This window comes from Diaporthe citri (genome assembly GCF_014595645.1).
Source record: "Diaporthe citri strain NFHF-8-4 chromosome Unknown scaffold_19, whole genome shotgun sequence".
In the NCBI taxonomy this organism is placed as follows: Eukaryota; Fungi; Ascomycota; class Sordariomycetes; order Diaporthales; family Diaporthaceae; genus Diaporthe; species Diaporthe citri.
Window position 1 is genome coordinate 241703 of NW_025064864.1, and position 13838 is coordinate 255540.

The following is a 13838-nucleotide window of genomic DNA, read 5'->3' on the forward strand; positions in this document are numbered from 1 at the left end:
TCACACCCTCCCTGCTCCTGTCCAACCCAATGCTATTCTTGTCGAGAGGGAGGGGAGGGGACCACGGCTCGCCCATCCAAGTGCTTTGCCCTCCCCTCCCTCCTACTTGCTCGATCACAAGGCCAATCAGCAGGCACGGAACCCGATCCGACCCATTCTGGAAGTGTGCATGCGGGTAGCCGTGGCTGGCTGGCAGGTTGTGCGTATGCCCGCCTGATCGCCCACCCCTGCCTGGCCGTGTCCATGGACCATGGGACAGCCCGCGCAAACCGGTATTGGCAGACGGATGGAAGCAGAGCTGTTTCTCTGGTAGGGCGTGGGGTGGGCAGATAACGGGAGGCCAAAGGAGGCCAAATCCCAGGGTCCAGTCCCCGGGGATCTGTCTGATGGACATTACCGGGAGGCGAGGAGGGGAAGGGAGGGGACGCAGCCTTGGATCTACTGGACCTGCAGGTCGCCCGTTGCGTCCCTGTATTTGATCTTCACTCGACATGCGTCGGGAGAACACCGGGCGGGCCGGCGGGACTGAGGCAATTCCTGCCTTCTCTCTTTTGTGTCTTTCTTCCCGACGGGTTGACGATTGCGCGATATTGACCGGTGTAGGCGGCCTCAAACACGGTGAAGAAACCCCCTTGCCTGCACCTGTTGCGAGTATAGATGCGTATATTACGGGCAGACCGGGGGCCCATCCCGTCTGCCCTGTATGTCTGTCATCTGTCTGCTGCCAGGACGTCAGGATGACGGCGGAGCCTTGTCAACTGCTCCCTGTGCACAGCAGCAGCCCGCCCTCGCGCACTCACGAGAGCCGAATCCCGCGCGGGCACATTATCCATCTCCTCTGGCCCCATGAATCATCAAATCCCTCGTGAAGCGTCATCGGTGAACATTGCGGCTGGGGGACATGTGTGGCTGGCTCGTAGGCACCCGGCAGGCCCATCACCATCACTCGCTTGGCCGTCTCATGCGGCGAGCCCACAAAGGTTCTACAGCCGCACAGTCCCCTTGGCGAGGGCGCGAACAAGCAATGCCGCCCGCGCCTTTGACAGGCCCGTGACAGGAACGGTCTGCGGGGAAAAAAAAGAATGAATGAAGGCCAGGAAAAAAAGTATGAGGTGACAGCGATACCATCAGGGTTCTCTCGCCTGCGTGACGCATGCCGCCTACCGCCTGCCGCCTACCGCCTTCCTTGAGCAGGCCTGGGTGGGGAATTGACTCAGCCCATCGCTTGGAATTGACGAGGGAGCTCAAAGGAGGAGGAGAAGAAAGGAAGGAAGTGAGACCCTTCGCCTCGCCACTCCGAACCCGAGACCGTTGAGTCCCTCCCATCTGCCGGAGACACGGCACGGGAGGCGCGAGGGGTGGAGGAACCTGGATGGCTAAACTGTAACGGCACGCGACGGTGGCCCGGGGTCTGGGCTATAGGCCGTTGCCGTGTTTCTGCGGCCGGTGGTCTCGGCCGTTATGTCACATTTTCTCCCATGCATACGAGATGTCACATTGCGGTCCGGGGGCCGCGTCCGGTTGCTGGCCTCTGTTGGGGCTGTGTGGTCACGTCTCTGGATGATGCCGTGGCGTCTGCTTCTTCTGACGGAGTTTGTGCGTGATGATACCCGTGTATATTGGATGATAGAGCGGTCAGACGGGGAAGAGAAGGAAATGTCAAGTCTAAGCGACTGGGCGACAAAGCGTGGGGGCAGGAAAGTTGCAAGGCAAAAATCCATCCCGTCGTCAGGATGCCATCACAGGCACCAAGGTGAACACATCAAAGCCACATTGGATACGCACGTATTCCATGTCCTCCAACCCCTTGCATCGGCAAGACTTGCGGCCTCTCGAGCACCCTAAGACCGGAGGAGATCCGGCAGATGACAAATGTATTTCGCCACGGAACCCATCCAAGTATAGACGCCGATCTTTCGGTCCTTCTCAAGAGACACAACGCCAGAAGTAGATTAGGGATGATAAAACGTCTCATGCCTCCCACTGCCCCTCCCCTCGCGCGGCGGCCTCCCGTCGACCCCATCCCACTCCGCATCCGCCTCGCCGCCTCTCGATGACGGCGGCGGCGGCGGGCCCGTCACGCCCAGCGGCCACCTCGGCTGGTCCATCATCTCCTGCGCGGGGCTGTACCCGCCGTTGGGGCTGTGGCCGGTAGACAGCGACCGCGGGCTCGGGAACGGCCCGTCGTCCATCCTGCTGACCTGCGGGTACCACGGCCGACCCGAGTCGTCGAACTTGGGCTGGTCGCCGTAGTACGGCGGAACCACCCCCGACGAGCTCACGCTCCGGTGGGACGTCCTGAGCGACCGCCGCTGCTCCCCGAACTCCCCCGCCGGGCCGATGCCCCCGCCAGCACCACCCGCATACGATATCTCGTAGTCCCCGTGCCCGTCCGGCACGGGCGCCGCCAGCTCCGCGGGACCCTGCTGGACGTTTAGGTTGCTAGGCCTCCTCGCGAAAGGACTCGGAGGAGCCCCGTAGCTGCTAGGCGTATGTGCGCCCCCGGCGGCGGCGGCGCCGCTGTAGGCGCTGTTCGGGCTCCACGGCGTGGTACCCGGCCCAAAGGTGTATGGGCTGCTGCTGCCTCCTGCGCTGGACTTGGGCCCGCCGTGTTGGCCTCCCGTGGCACCGTACCGGAATCTCCGGTGCCTCCGGATGAACACACACAGTCCGACGACCAGGGCGATTAGTGCTACCCCGCCGCCGACAGCTATGCCCACAATCGCGCCCGTGCTGAGGTGCGTGCCGCCCGACGACGAGGCGCTGCTCGTTGCGCCGGGGATGGAGCGTGTTGGGGTCCTGGCTGCTACGGATGCCCTCTTGGTCATGAGGACGTCGAGGTCCGGGTTGTCAAAGCCGCCGGAGGGGGCTGTCCTCGTCGCCCCTCCTGTGGCCTGGCCGCCTACTACGGAGACGATCTCGTCCGGGACGGCGTATGTCGTCAGGTTCGGCGAGTATAGCTGCCACGGGTTCGCATCCGGATCGGACTGCTGACCAAGGACGAGGTTATGTGCACCCCATTGAGGTGCCGCGTCGCAATCGTCACTCAGCGGGAAGGTACCGCCGATGACGAGCATCTGTCCCTTGTTGACGACATTGCAGCTCAAACTGTGGTGAGGATACTGGCCGGTGACGTTGCCATCATTAGGGTAAAGTTTTATCCAGGTGAATGTGGGGATCGTTACTGTTGTCAGGGTCAGTTGGAAAGCTCTCAGCGCGGACAATGTAGACAGGCATACGTATATACACGTCGTCGAAGCCGGAAGTATCTGGTGGCATACCAGCGCCACCATACAGATATCTGCATTAAATCAGTCAACACCTTGTCAAACCTCCTGTGCGCGCGCTCCGAGACTCACATATTATAGCTCGACTGATCATCCGCCCACGTCACCCCGGAACAAAACCTGCTCCTCATCTGCGGCGTCGTGCCCGAAGTCTGTTGTGTGTACCACCGCCCGCTCAGAATGTCGTAGATAAATACCTCGTCCATCGGCTGACCCGTCGTCGTGCCGTTCTCCAGTTCCTGGACTCCCCCAAAGTAGATCAATAACCCGCCGTCCGAGGCTGGCAAATAATTCATCGTTCCCTCGGCCCTCCGCGTCGAGTCCGGTCCCGTATTGTTCGTCCATGACCCCTGGTCCATATCGTACTTGACCAAGCCAGTCGTGGCCATAGGTGCGCCGGACCACCCGGGGACTGAGTTATTGGAAAGCCAGCCGCCATAGTAGAAGCCTAGGCCAAGCTCCGAGATGCCCACGCCTGCGCCATACGATATTGGGTTGATTCCGCTCTGGCTCGGCGGGCCAAGATTATCCCACGAATCGTTTAGTATGTCATACGAGTAGAGGTTGAAGGGCGTGGGTGGTGTGCCGTAGAAATCCCCGCCGAAGAGATAGAACACTTTGTTCACGTCGTCTCCCCACAAGACACCGCCATTGACGTCCGGAATGGAGCCGTTCTTGGAAAGATTGGCGTGCAGTTGAGGCATCCCACTTGCGCCATTCTTCTGCAGGTCATGATACGACAGCCAAGTATCTAAGCGGCAATGGTACAGTGTAAGTAAACATCCAGGTACGAGATTTCGTCCCATGCTTTCAAGGAAAGGCAGACCCACTGGAGTAGTTCTGGGCATTGGTTGAAATAGGATTCCAATTAACCAGACCTCCATCCAGATATAGTTTGTCGTCTATGACAGTAGACTGGTGTCCAAACCGCCGACAAAAGTTTTGGACTGGATCTCGTTGCTGCCACGACCGATGGGCAAACAAAGCGAGGACCGCCAGGTAAGACAGCGAGGAGGACGTCATCCTGGCAAAGGAGCCTCGAGACAGGCCCAGAACGGCGGCCGAGTTCGGGTTACGACATGGGTTACGAGCTGTGAAGAGCTTGGAGATGGACCTCTCATTCTTCGGTCTCGCAGGATTCGAGGTTTCGCATCCTCAAGCTGTGAGGCAACGCGAGAGGATCGTCCAGACTACCGGATGGGATAAGTAATCGCCAGGTGGGACAAGGAGAGGGCTCCCGCGAGATACTCGGGATGGGAGGCGGTGACGGTTGACACAGGGTCGAGATGAGTGTGAACAGCGAGCGGCAGATGATGTGAGATACTCTCATCTAGACCATCGGGAAGGGGAAAAGTCTAAAGAACGCGGAGTCACCTCAGCAACTAATAGGAAAAGTCCAGGGCCGACCTCACGTAAAGCCCAGCCGCAGACCCAGCTCAACGGAACCAGGCACCCACCCATGGGACAATCATGGCTGGGTCTGCGTCGAACCACATCGTGCCACAAACTTGGCGTGCCGGCGCCGGCGCGGACGATGGAACAACACTGGCGCCGTGATAGGTCCCCGACGTGCGGTGCAGAGGCAGCTTGAGCAAGCCATGCTTCGTGTTGGCGGGCATCGAGAGGGGAAAGCTGCATGGTAAGCTGCGCGCCACAAGCTGTAGCTTGCCGAACACACCGGCATCAAGGTGGTCGTCTGGTAATTCAAGGAACCTTGCAGGTGAGACCTACATATGTTGTGATCCCGGCTCGCACCCAATGGGGTCCCCAGTCTCAGCTGGTCGGCTTGGCACCGGGCGACAGCTCTCGCAGCTGATCCCTGGCAGTCGGCCGACAGCTTGCAGCTCTGGGGAGCAGGCGGTGGTCCACTTGCCTGCAGGGCTGAACGACATATAGGCTTTTAGGTAACAAGAGGGAGGGAACCGATTGGGATGGCTTGTTGCTGAGCGAGGGCCATGCTTTGGCGCGCTTTTTCATATGACTTATCAGACGTCAGCAGTAAGGTCTCACATACTGTTGAGGTGCCCACACAGGCATGTCAGCCTCGATTCACCGCGGGTCTGCCACGCTAACGAGAAATTTTATGAACGTGAAGTGCGATATTATGCTTCGTGCTTAGATCGAAGACGATGTTCATCCTGTTCTTAGCCTTGAACGTGGAGGGTTTCTGGAGTTTCTCAAGTACACGTCATAATCCATGGCCTTGTTCGCCTTGCTTGGTACGATTGGTATTTGTATTCGACGTGTCTTTGTGATGAGCTGCTCGGCTTGTCCGACGACGCCCTGGCTACTGAAACCATAGATCTGGACATGCGTAACCACCCGCCGTACGCTTCCGGCTTGTCGACGTGGCGCAGGCGATGAGGTGGCTCAGCAGAAATTTCTCTTTGCACGACGCCAGCGGCTTTGTGGACAGTCGAGGAGTGAAAATCTGTCGGCGGCCCCTAATGAAGGACTGAGATTCAATATACTCTCGATTGCATTCCTACAGTTCTCGGGTCATTCCATATCAGCACTGGTGATTAGATCATTCATCCGTGCCACAGCTTGGTGTATCCCAGGACTCTCGAATACTTTGCTGATCTCGTCCCAAGAGAGCGGATCCTCAAAATGCCAGGCGTAGGGTGCCTCGGAGGAAGTCGAAGAGGCATGGTGAGCATCCAATGCGTCAATAGCCTGTAAATCGAGCTCGGCGTCCCTTTCCAGGTCTCCCGTGGCCGTCGCACAGTCCAACCCGGCGACGCTCTTGGCGTCGCGTAGCACCTCGGCGCAGCGAACAAAGGCTGCGTAGTAGTATGGCTCGTAATGTCTCATCCTTTTCTTTGCGCCTCTCTTCCACGAGTGCCACAGCAGCCGGCAGGCACCCAGTTGGCCGAGAAGCTGGACGTAAATGTGGTGAGTGTGAGGATCCTCTGCACTGCTACTGACGCTTGACCCGAACAAGGCCGGCTGCACTGCCGAGCCGGCGTGAGTCCGGCCGGTCAACAAGGTGAAGAGCTCTGGACGAGTCCCCCTTGCTGAACCATCTCCTCGCTCTAATGCCCCGAGTATTCCCTGTCCTATCTCGCCTAACATCTCGGGCTTGTCTTGAGATTTGCCTATAAACCCCTGTGACAAGCAAATATGCAGATACTGCATGATCGCGGGCAGCAGGCCGAGGTTGGCTGCCATGACCAAGCCGAGTAGCGACAAGGATGGGCTCAAATCAGCATTCGCCGAGAGCAGTCTCATAGTGAAATTGTTGACGAGTTTGAGGGCGTGTTGAGTATGACGTTTGGGGTTGGTATTCTTCAGATCCTCCAAGCGGCGTGCAACGTGATCCATGGAAGCAGGGCCGATCGCTTCAGGTCCCGACGACAGGCTGTTCGAACACAGCCTCTCGAGCTGCACAATGCCTTTGCAGTGCTGGAAGGCATCATCAAAAGTATCCGAAGTGTTTGTATCACCATTGCTGCTGGTCGAAGAAGTCTCATGTGAGGCAGACGCTAGTCGCTGGCGGTGCAGCATGAAATGGATTATGGTGTTTGCATCACGGCCCAGGATGCGTTCCGGTATGCCGTTGGCGTGCAACGCCTGGTCCCTGTGTTCCAACAAGGCATTGCGTCGATGGGCTCCTTCATCCACCGCTTCACCATCAGCCAGTGAAGCACTCGCGTTGCCACCGAGCAGGGCGACCGAAAGCACATCGTGATCCGAGATTTTGAATGGGTGGTGACGGGCTGCCAACAACTGGCGCATGCTTATACCATCCTTGAGGATGTCCGTCCTCAGCTTGTCAACACGCTGCTCGACCTCAGGGAAAACAGGGTCGTATCCCCATTTGGCTCTCTGCTGGGCGGCATCCTGGTCGTTGAAAGGGCGCACATACGGGCTGTCCTCGGCGTCGAGATCCAGCACGACGTCCGGCAGTTCGAACAGGACGCGTCTCCGCCTTCTGCGCCTACCACTTGACGGCTTGACGGCGATGCCTCTGGGGGCTGAGACAATGAAGCTCCGCTTCTGGGAGCTTGCAGTGTACGGGATGGAGCCACCGCAGGCCCAGCAGAGCCCAGATGGGTCCTTGACCCTGAGCCGCCTCATGCTGTGGGTAAAGCTAGATCGCGACTCATGGGAGGATGGCCCGTGCTGGCGGCACTATTGAGATCGAGCGAGCGACCAATCCATGGAGGGGAAGAAAGAAAACACCAGGAGCAGTGAGTCGCTCGTGAACCGTTTCCGCTTGTGGAAGCTCCCAGCTCTGAGATGCAAAACCGGTGGTGTTGTGTGACATATGAGTTGAATATTTGGAGAATGAAATTTCACCCAGCCAGGGGGCAGTTGGAGGTCGCGTGTACTCTGTACCAACCGTAGCCCGGGGCAGTCCTACAGGCATCCCAAGCTGCGGCCGAAAAGGCACTAGACCGTTTCCTGCAGGCGGCTTGGAATAGACAGCCCAGACAATCTGAACTACCACTCCAAGCCATCACTTCACCCCATCTCCCCTGCCAATGCCTGCCTGATCAGACCCTCAACCCCGCAAGTGCCATCGAAAATGCCCCCAGCAAAGAAGAGAAAGACTGCAAAGACCGCAAAGGGCGGCAAGAAGGGGCAAGTAGTGACTTCGACAGCGGAAGAATCGTCACCACCACCTGCCGACCCGCAGCAGCCAGCGCCGCCGTCACCAAAACCGACATCACCATCACTACCAACCACAACAACAACCGAGAAGGCGCAAACTCCACCGGCGCCTTCAGAAGAGGTGCCTCCTCCCGCACCAGCAGATGAGCAACCGAGCACAGAAGATGCGCCAGAACCCCCCGCCACGGCCGGCCCGGCCGCCAGCACCTCCTCGATCCAAGACCGCATGGCACGCTTCCGCGCCCTCCAGACCCGCGCAAAGTCCTCCTCGGCGTCCAACCTCTCCGCCGCCCAGACCGAGGCCCACCGCCTGGCCAACGACCCGGCGCAGCTGGCCGCGATCCAGCGCAAGTCGGCGGTGGCGACGAACAAGCTGCTGAAAGCGGACGTCGAGGACGGCGGCGGCGACTTCGAGCGCAAGCGGGCGTGGGACTGGACGGTGGACGAGTCGGAGAAGTGGGACCGCCGCGTGGCCAAGAAGGAGCGCCACCGCGACGACAATGCCTTCTCCGACTACGGCCGCGAGGCCAACAAGATCTACAAGCGCCAGCTGCGCAACCTCGGCGACCCGGACCTGGAGCGCTACACGCGCGAGAAGATGCGCGCCATCGACGAGGCCGCCGCCCGCGGGACGCTGGAGCTGGTCGAGACCGAGGACGGCGAGATGGTCGCCGTCGACAAGGACGGCACCTTCTACGGCGGCAGCGGCGGCGGCGACGCCCTCGCCGGCTTCGCGGACAGCAAGCCCGACAAGAAGGCCGTCGACCGACTCGTCGGCGAGCTCAAGAAGGCGGAGGAGGTCGCCAACAAAAAGAGGCGGGAGCGCCAGGCCCGCAACGGCGACGACGCAGACGTCACGTACATCAACGACAAGAACAAGCAGTTCAACCAGAAGCTGTCGCGCTTCTACAACAAGTACACGGCCGAGATCAGGGACAGCTTCGAGCGGGGCACCATGATCTGAGGGGTTTGCGTTTTGTTTTTCTTTTTCGGGGAAAACTTTTTATCAGGTTGGCGTCTTGCATCAGTCGGGTTACAGCGCTGTTATTAGGTCTGGCCAGGTGCTTTGGTCGCGATGAATACATATCGAATACCAACAAGGCCTTCCAGGATGAGATTGTCACATTAAACATACGGGCTACAAAGTGAAGCCTCCAAACTAGATCTCCATCACAAGGGACTTTATCCAGGACGCAGGGTCAGTACCACTGCCGTTTGTTAGAGAGGTAATTCACACCTCGAGAAGGGAGTAAAGTGCAAATGGTAACGTCGTATTTGCAGAATATTGTCTCCTCCTATTCTCATCATAATATTTTGGGACTCAGCCACCTGCAGTGTCATTCCCACAGAATCCTCCACAGCAAGACGAGGCCGATGTGTCCACCACCGCCCCCCCCCCCCAATGGCTGGAGGTTTCGAGTTCCGCACCTCTTCCCTATGCATGAATCACCACTGCCGGACACGGAGCCCGCGGGGCAATACTTCCATCCCCGTGGCATGAGGCGGGTAGTGAGACGAACTCCTATAGACAGTGGTAATACAAGGTTCACGGCGGCTCTGGTCATGGGACGACGAACGTTGTATCGGACAAGTCGTGGGGGAAAACCAATGCCAATGAACTCTAGACAAACCGATGAGATATACTCATCCCTCAGCATCAGTAAACAAGCCGTGAGGCAATGCTGCGTAACTTCTGTCCCCAAAAAAAAAGCAGCGCATCTTATGAACGCCTCGCCAGTATATGCTCTTCCGGCGACCTCAGTTGGAACCACCCAGAACCAGTATCATGACCAATACCAGAGCAATAGCAGTAGTCATACAGAGCCGATTGGCACCAAGTCTATGAATCAACCAACCACCCCTCTCAATAATACAACAGACCAATCCAACGTCCCTCAGCAAGGGTGAACCTCCACCCCGATCAGAGCCGGTAGTACTCCCGCACCTCGGGCGGCAGGTTCTTGGCGCCGGCCTTGTAGAAGGGCAGCTGGCAGTCGGTCAGCGCGGCCGAGACGCCGTCGCCGCCCGACCTCCAGTACAGGTTCCTCTCGTGCAGTCCGTTCTCCATCCCTTCCCAGTACTCGTGCTTCGAGACGTAGTTCTTTCTGTCCAGGTCGGCCAGCTTGGCGGTGACGTCGCTTGCCGTGGCGCCAGGCCGCCGCGGGATCCGCAGGAACAGGCTGCAGTCGCGCAGCGTCATGGCCAGGCAGTACTTTGCGATGTTGTCGTCGCCGTCGTCGTCACCACTAGCCGACGAGGACGGGCCGGAGGCGGACGCAGACGCGGAGGCAGAGGCGGGGTCGGGGACCACCTTCTCGTCCGCGTGGTCGAGGTCCCACTGGGCGGCGCGCAGGCGGCGCAGCAGCGTGGACCCGCGCAGCCAGGCCTGCAGGTTGTCGGACTGCGCGGCCGAGAGGCCGAGGGCGCGCCGGATGTCCCCCGCGACGTTCTGGTTCCGGGGGAAGTCGGTGGCCTTGACCAGGTTGAGCGGGCAGAAGACCGGGTTGCGCGTCGAGTTCTTGAGGTTGCGCTGCACCTCGCGCGCGCAGTTGCGGCACTGCTCGGCGCCCTCGGGGGCCCGGGGCGACTGGTGCAGCCACTTGGGCTTGATCTCGTGCAGCGTGAAGAGGTCGTCGTCGTCCTGCTGGCCGTCGCCGCCCTCTCCCCCCTGGCCGCCCTTGGCCCCGGATGACGATGGCCTTGATGGTGCCCTGGGCCGCATGTCCTCGACCAGCATGCCGGTGCTCATGCCTTGGGGCACGAACCTGTGGCCGGCGAAGTCATGGCGGCGGGTGCCCTTTCCCTCGATCTGTTCGAGTTGGGCGTTGAGACGGTCGAAGAATTCCCGGGTCTTGGGGTAGCTGGACGAGCCTCTGCTGCACGAGCTCGTACGGCTCGAAGAGAGGCGAAACCTTGTTCTCCCAGTACTCCTGGAGCTCGGCATATGACGGGCCGGTCGACTCGTCCTTTGGCAACCGGAGCAGCTGGCCTGGAATCTCGTTAGCCCGGGAAGCTCCAACTTAAGACCTCGAGTAAGGTTTGGAGGTGTGTGATGTACCGTTCAGGTCCGGGTGGTCTTCCACACCCGAGAGCTCAAAGACAACGTTCGCGGCTCCTTCGCCGACAAAGGTGCACACTGCTGATGAGGGCACAATCTCCATGTTGGTGTCGGTCCTGTGTGTAGTCGCCGCGTCGGTCCGTTGATTGTCAGGATGCTGGATCCACTTCCCCAATGCCATGAAGTGTGGTGTTCAAATTACACATTACAGTTGGAAACAGTTCCAGAAAGGGGGGCCAAGGCAGGTAGACACCGGGCAGCAGCAGGAGCAGGAGGCAGAGAGAGAATGTGTGTGTAAGGGACGAGGGGCGCGCCGTCAAGGATGCATGAAGTCGCTACTTCACAAGCGGCGACCGAGCGAGGAGAGCGAGCGTAATGGTTGCCGTCACCCGTGCCGTGGCCGTCGTCCGAAGGCGAAGCGAAGGGAAGGGGGGCTCGAAGGAGTAAAGAGGGAAGCGGTTTCCGTGGATCACATCTGGGGCCCGCAACGACGGGGAGCAAAGGGTCGAGGCAATGCAAGCGTGAGGTGCATTGACGAGGACGGGAGTTTAGTCAGGGACTGACAGGCCCCAACGACTGACTTTTGGCCAGCTTTTTATTGTTTCAATAGTGCGCCGGGCTCATGACGGCATGGTCATAGTGTAGTGTCATGTAATGTAAAGTCATGTAAGGTAGGTAGGCTGTGAGTAAGTGCTACTAGGTAGGCAAGTAAGTAGTCAGGGTGAGTAGCCAAGGTACTGTATGTCGCCGTCCTCAATTCATCCACACCTATGCCCACACCTATGCACGCCCAGCCCACGCCCACGACGCCCGCACACCCAAGCCGCCGGCCTTGGGCCCTTGGGGCCCTTGTTGGATCTTGATCTGGGACGGCTGAATCAGTCGTCAGTGCGGCGATTGGTACTGTACCCGCCACAGTGTGCACGGCGCTTGACGGCAGCGGAACACGGAACACTGAACACGAGGGCAGACTTGTCAGGATGTTGGCTGTGGATATGTCCGCGTGGACAGCATGGCTAAGGCGAGGGCTAAGGCGAGGGCCAAGGCATCGAAACGAGAGGGATTAAAAAAAAAAAGGGACGGCGGCGGTGCTCTCTTTTCTGCGTGTGGTAGGTGCCAGAGTGCGTCACCTGCGGTGGCCCTGCCCGTCAAACAGAGAGCGAGAGATGGAGACCGGAAAATGACAGACTCATAGTGAGTGTGAGAGTGTGCACGGCAGGATGGACGATGTGGATGTGTCCACACCATGGGGGCCATTCCATCACACACAAGGGGGCCTGCCATGACATAAGTCTCTTTTTCTTCTTTCTCACTCTCACTCACTCTTACTCTCACGCTCCTTCTCTGTCACCCTCTACCTCCCGCCTGGCCCGTCCTCCCTATACGTACCTCTCTCCCAGCGTTCAGCTCTCGTCACTGGCCCGTCGCATCTCTTTGTATGGTGCAGAGAAGGTGTCGCTCTCTTTTTAGGATTTGGACGAGATGCGGATCGGATGCCGCATGTGGAAACGGTCTGGAACTAATGGAGGAATGGTCCAAGGCCAATCATCCGAGACGAAACCACTTTGGGCTGGCTGCATGTGCTGCATCTGTGGTGGCATCTGGCTGCTGCAGCTGCAGGTCCCCTTGGGAGCTTGGGTTTGTTTTGGGCTTGGGCCTAGGCTCCGGGGAGTGGGCTCCTAGGCTGTCGCCCCGAATGGCCCGGGCAGTTTATTGTCTGTGTGCGACCTGCCTGTCTGTGTGTCTGTGCACCCTGTTCTGGCTGGGCTTGCCGGCAGCTGGCTGGCTGGCTGGCTGGCTGGGTGCCTGCCTTCCGTGACATTGGCTCGTGAAGAGGAAGGCTGTGTTCGGGGAGGAGGGATGAGGACCGGCAGCATGGGACCACACAATTCTGGACGGACCTATGGACCTATAGGGGGCCCTTGACACGGCCCCATTTGACCTCCTGGATGCTTTCTGCTATTTCGGGAAATGCTGGAGCTGTCGGCGGAGGCCTGGATGAAGCTATCGTACATCGTCCCATGCTGACAGCCGCTGACAGCCGCTGACAGCCCATCGCTCCACCCGCCTGTCGGCTTATAAGGTTCGCAGCAGCCCGGAGGAGTGGGAGATCTGGTGATGTTTGCGCAGTCTGCCAGCCCTGCCCGTCCCCAAGAGGGAACTGTCAAGGCACCATGGCCCAAGACAGGCCAAGATTGGCAACTGGGGCGGTTGGAAATGGCTAGACTGGCAGACGCTGGCTGTTCGCGTCACACCACTCTTCTCCGCAAAATCCTCGCTCCCCGCGTTTCAACGGGCATGGGCGTCGCATCCCCATATCCCGACCTCTTGGGCATCTTGCAGTGAGTACATTACTCACTGGGCATGCTGTGGGGTATGGCATCAGTCCTCACTGTCTGACTGCTTGTTGATGAGCGGTGTTGTCTCCTCTTCGTCCACGTAAATAACCCCCTCGTTCTCCATCTTGAGTGTGTGGGATCCGGTCAACGCAGGCCACTCAAACCACAAGAGGACCACCAGCCAGCGCCTGCCAGCATAACCAGCATCCACTCTGCCTGCCCTTGAGGAGCCTTCTCATCCCCTCGCTTCCCGAAACCTGCAGCTTGTTTCCCTGTTGTCTCCCTGCTGCCTCCCTGCTCGCGTGAGTGAGTGCCCGTTCAAGGGGTCATATTGTTGTGGCACGCGCCAGTCGGTGGCCCGTGGTGACCCTGTCATGCGGCATCGGGCTGTTATCGGGTGCCTCGCATGAACAAGAGACGCGCTCACCCTCGAAAATCACTAGCAAAGAGTCCACTTGCCTGAGGACGCAGAGAGGAGAAAAAAACAGAGCAACCCCCAATTCTCCACCTGCCCGGGGTGCACGGATCAGCCTGCGA

The 13838-nt window shown here is 59.2% G+C and overlaps 4 protein-coding genes across 4 annotated transcripts; 1 reads left to right on the top strand and 3 right to left on the bottom strand.

Annotated features, from left to right (window-relative positions):
• Nucleotides 1-1952: 1952 nt before the first annotated feature.
• INS49_005648 (uncharacterized protein) lies at nt 1953-4310 on the bottom strand (the record flags this gene model as incomplete). The annotated part of the gene is made up of 4 exons (XM_043166427.1): nt 1953-3184; nt 3240-3301; nt 3360-4038; nt 4118-4310. 4 exons carry the CDS (start codon nt 4308-4310, stop codon nt 1953-1955), a joined length of 2166 nt encoding a protein of 721 aa, XP_043016988.1.
• Nucleotides 4311-5786: 1476 nt separating this feature from the next.
• On the bottom strand, nt 5787-7367 carry INS49_005649 (uncharacterized protein; the record flags this gene model as incomplete). The annotated part of the gene is made up of 1 exon (XM_043166428.1): nt 5787-7367. One exon carries the CDS (start codon nt 7365-7367, stop codon nt 5787-5789), a length of 1581 nt encoding a protein of 526 aa, XP_043016989.1.
• Nucleotides 7368-7818: 451 nt separating this feature from the next.
• Nucleotides 7819-8868, top strand: INS49_005650 (uncharacterized protein; the record flags this gene model as incomplete). Its single annotated transcript, XM_043166429.1, has 1 exon — nt 7819-8868. The coding sequence occupies one exon, from the start codon at nt 7819-7821 to the stop codon at nt 8866-8868; it is 1050 nt and encodes a 349-aa protein (XP_043016990.1).
• A 957-nt stretch (nt 8869-9825) lies between these two features.
• Nucleotides 9826-11065, bottom strand: INS49_005651 (uncharacterized protein; the record flags this gene model as incomplete). Its single annotated transcript, XM_043166430.1, has 3 exons — nt 9826-10713; nt 10772-10893; nt 10963-11065. 3 exons carry the CDS (start codon nt 11063-11065, stop codon nt 9826-9828), a joined length of 1113 nt encoding a protein of 370 aa, XP_043016991.1.
• Nucleotides 11066-13838: the final 2773 nt, after the last annotated feature.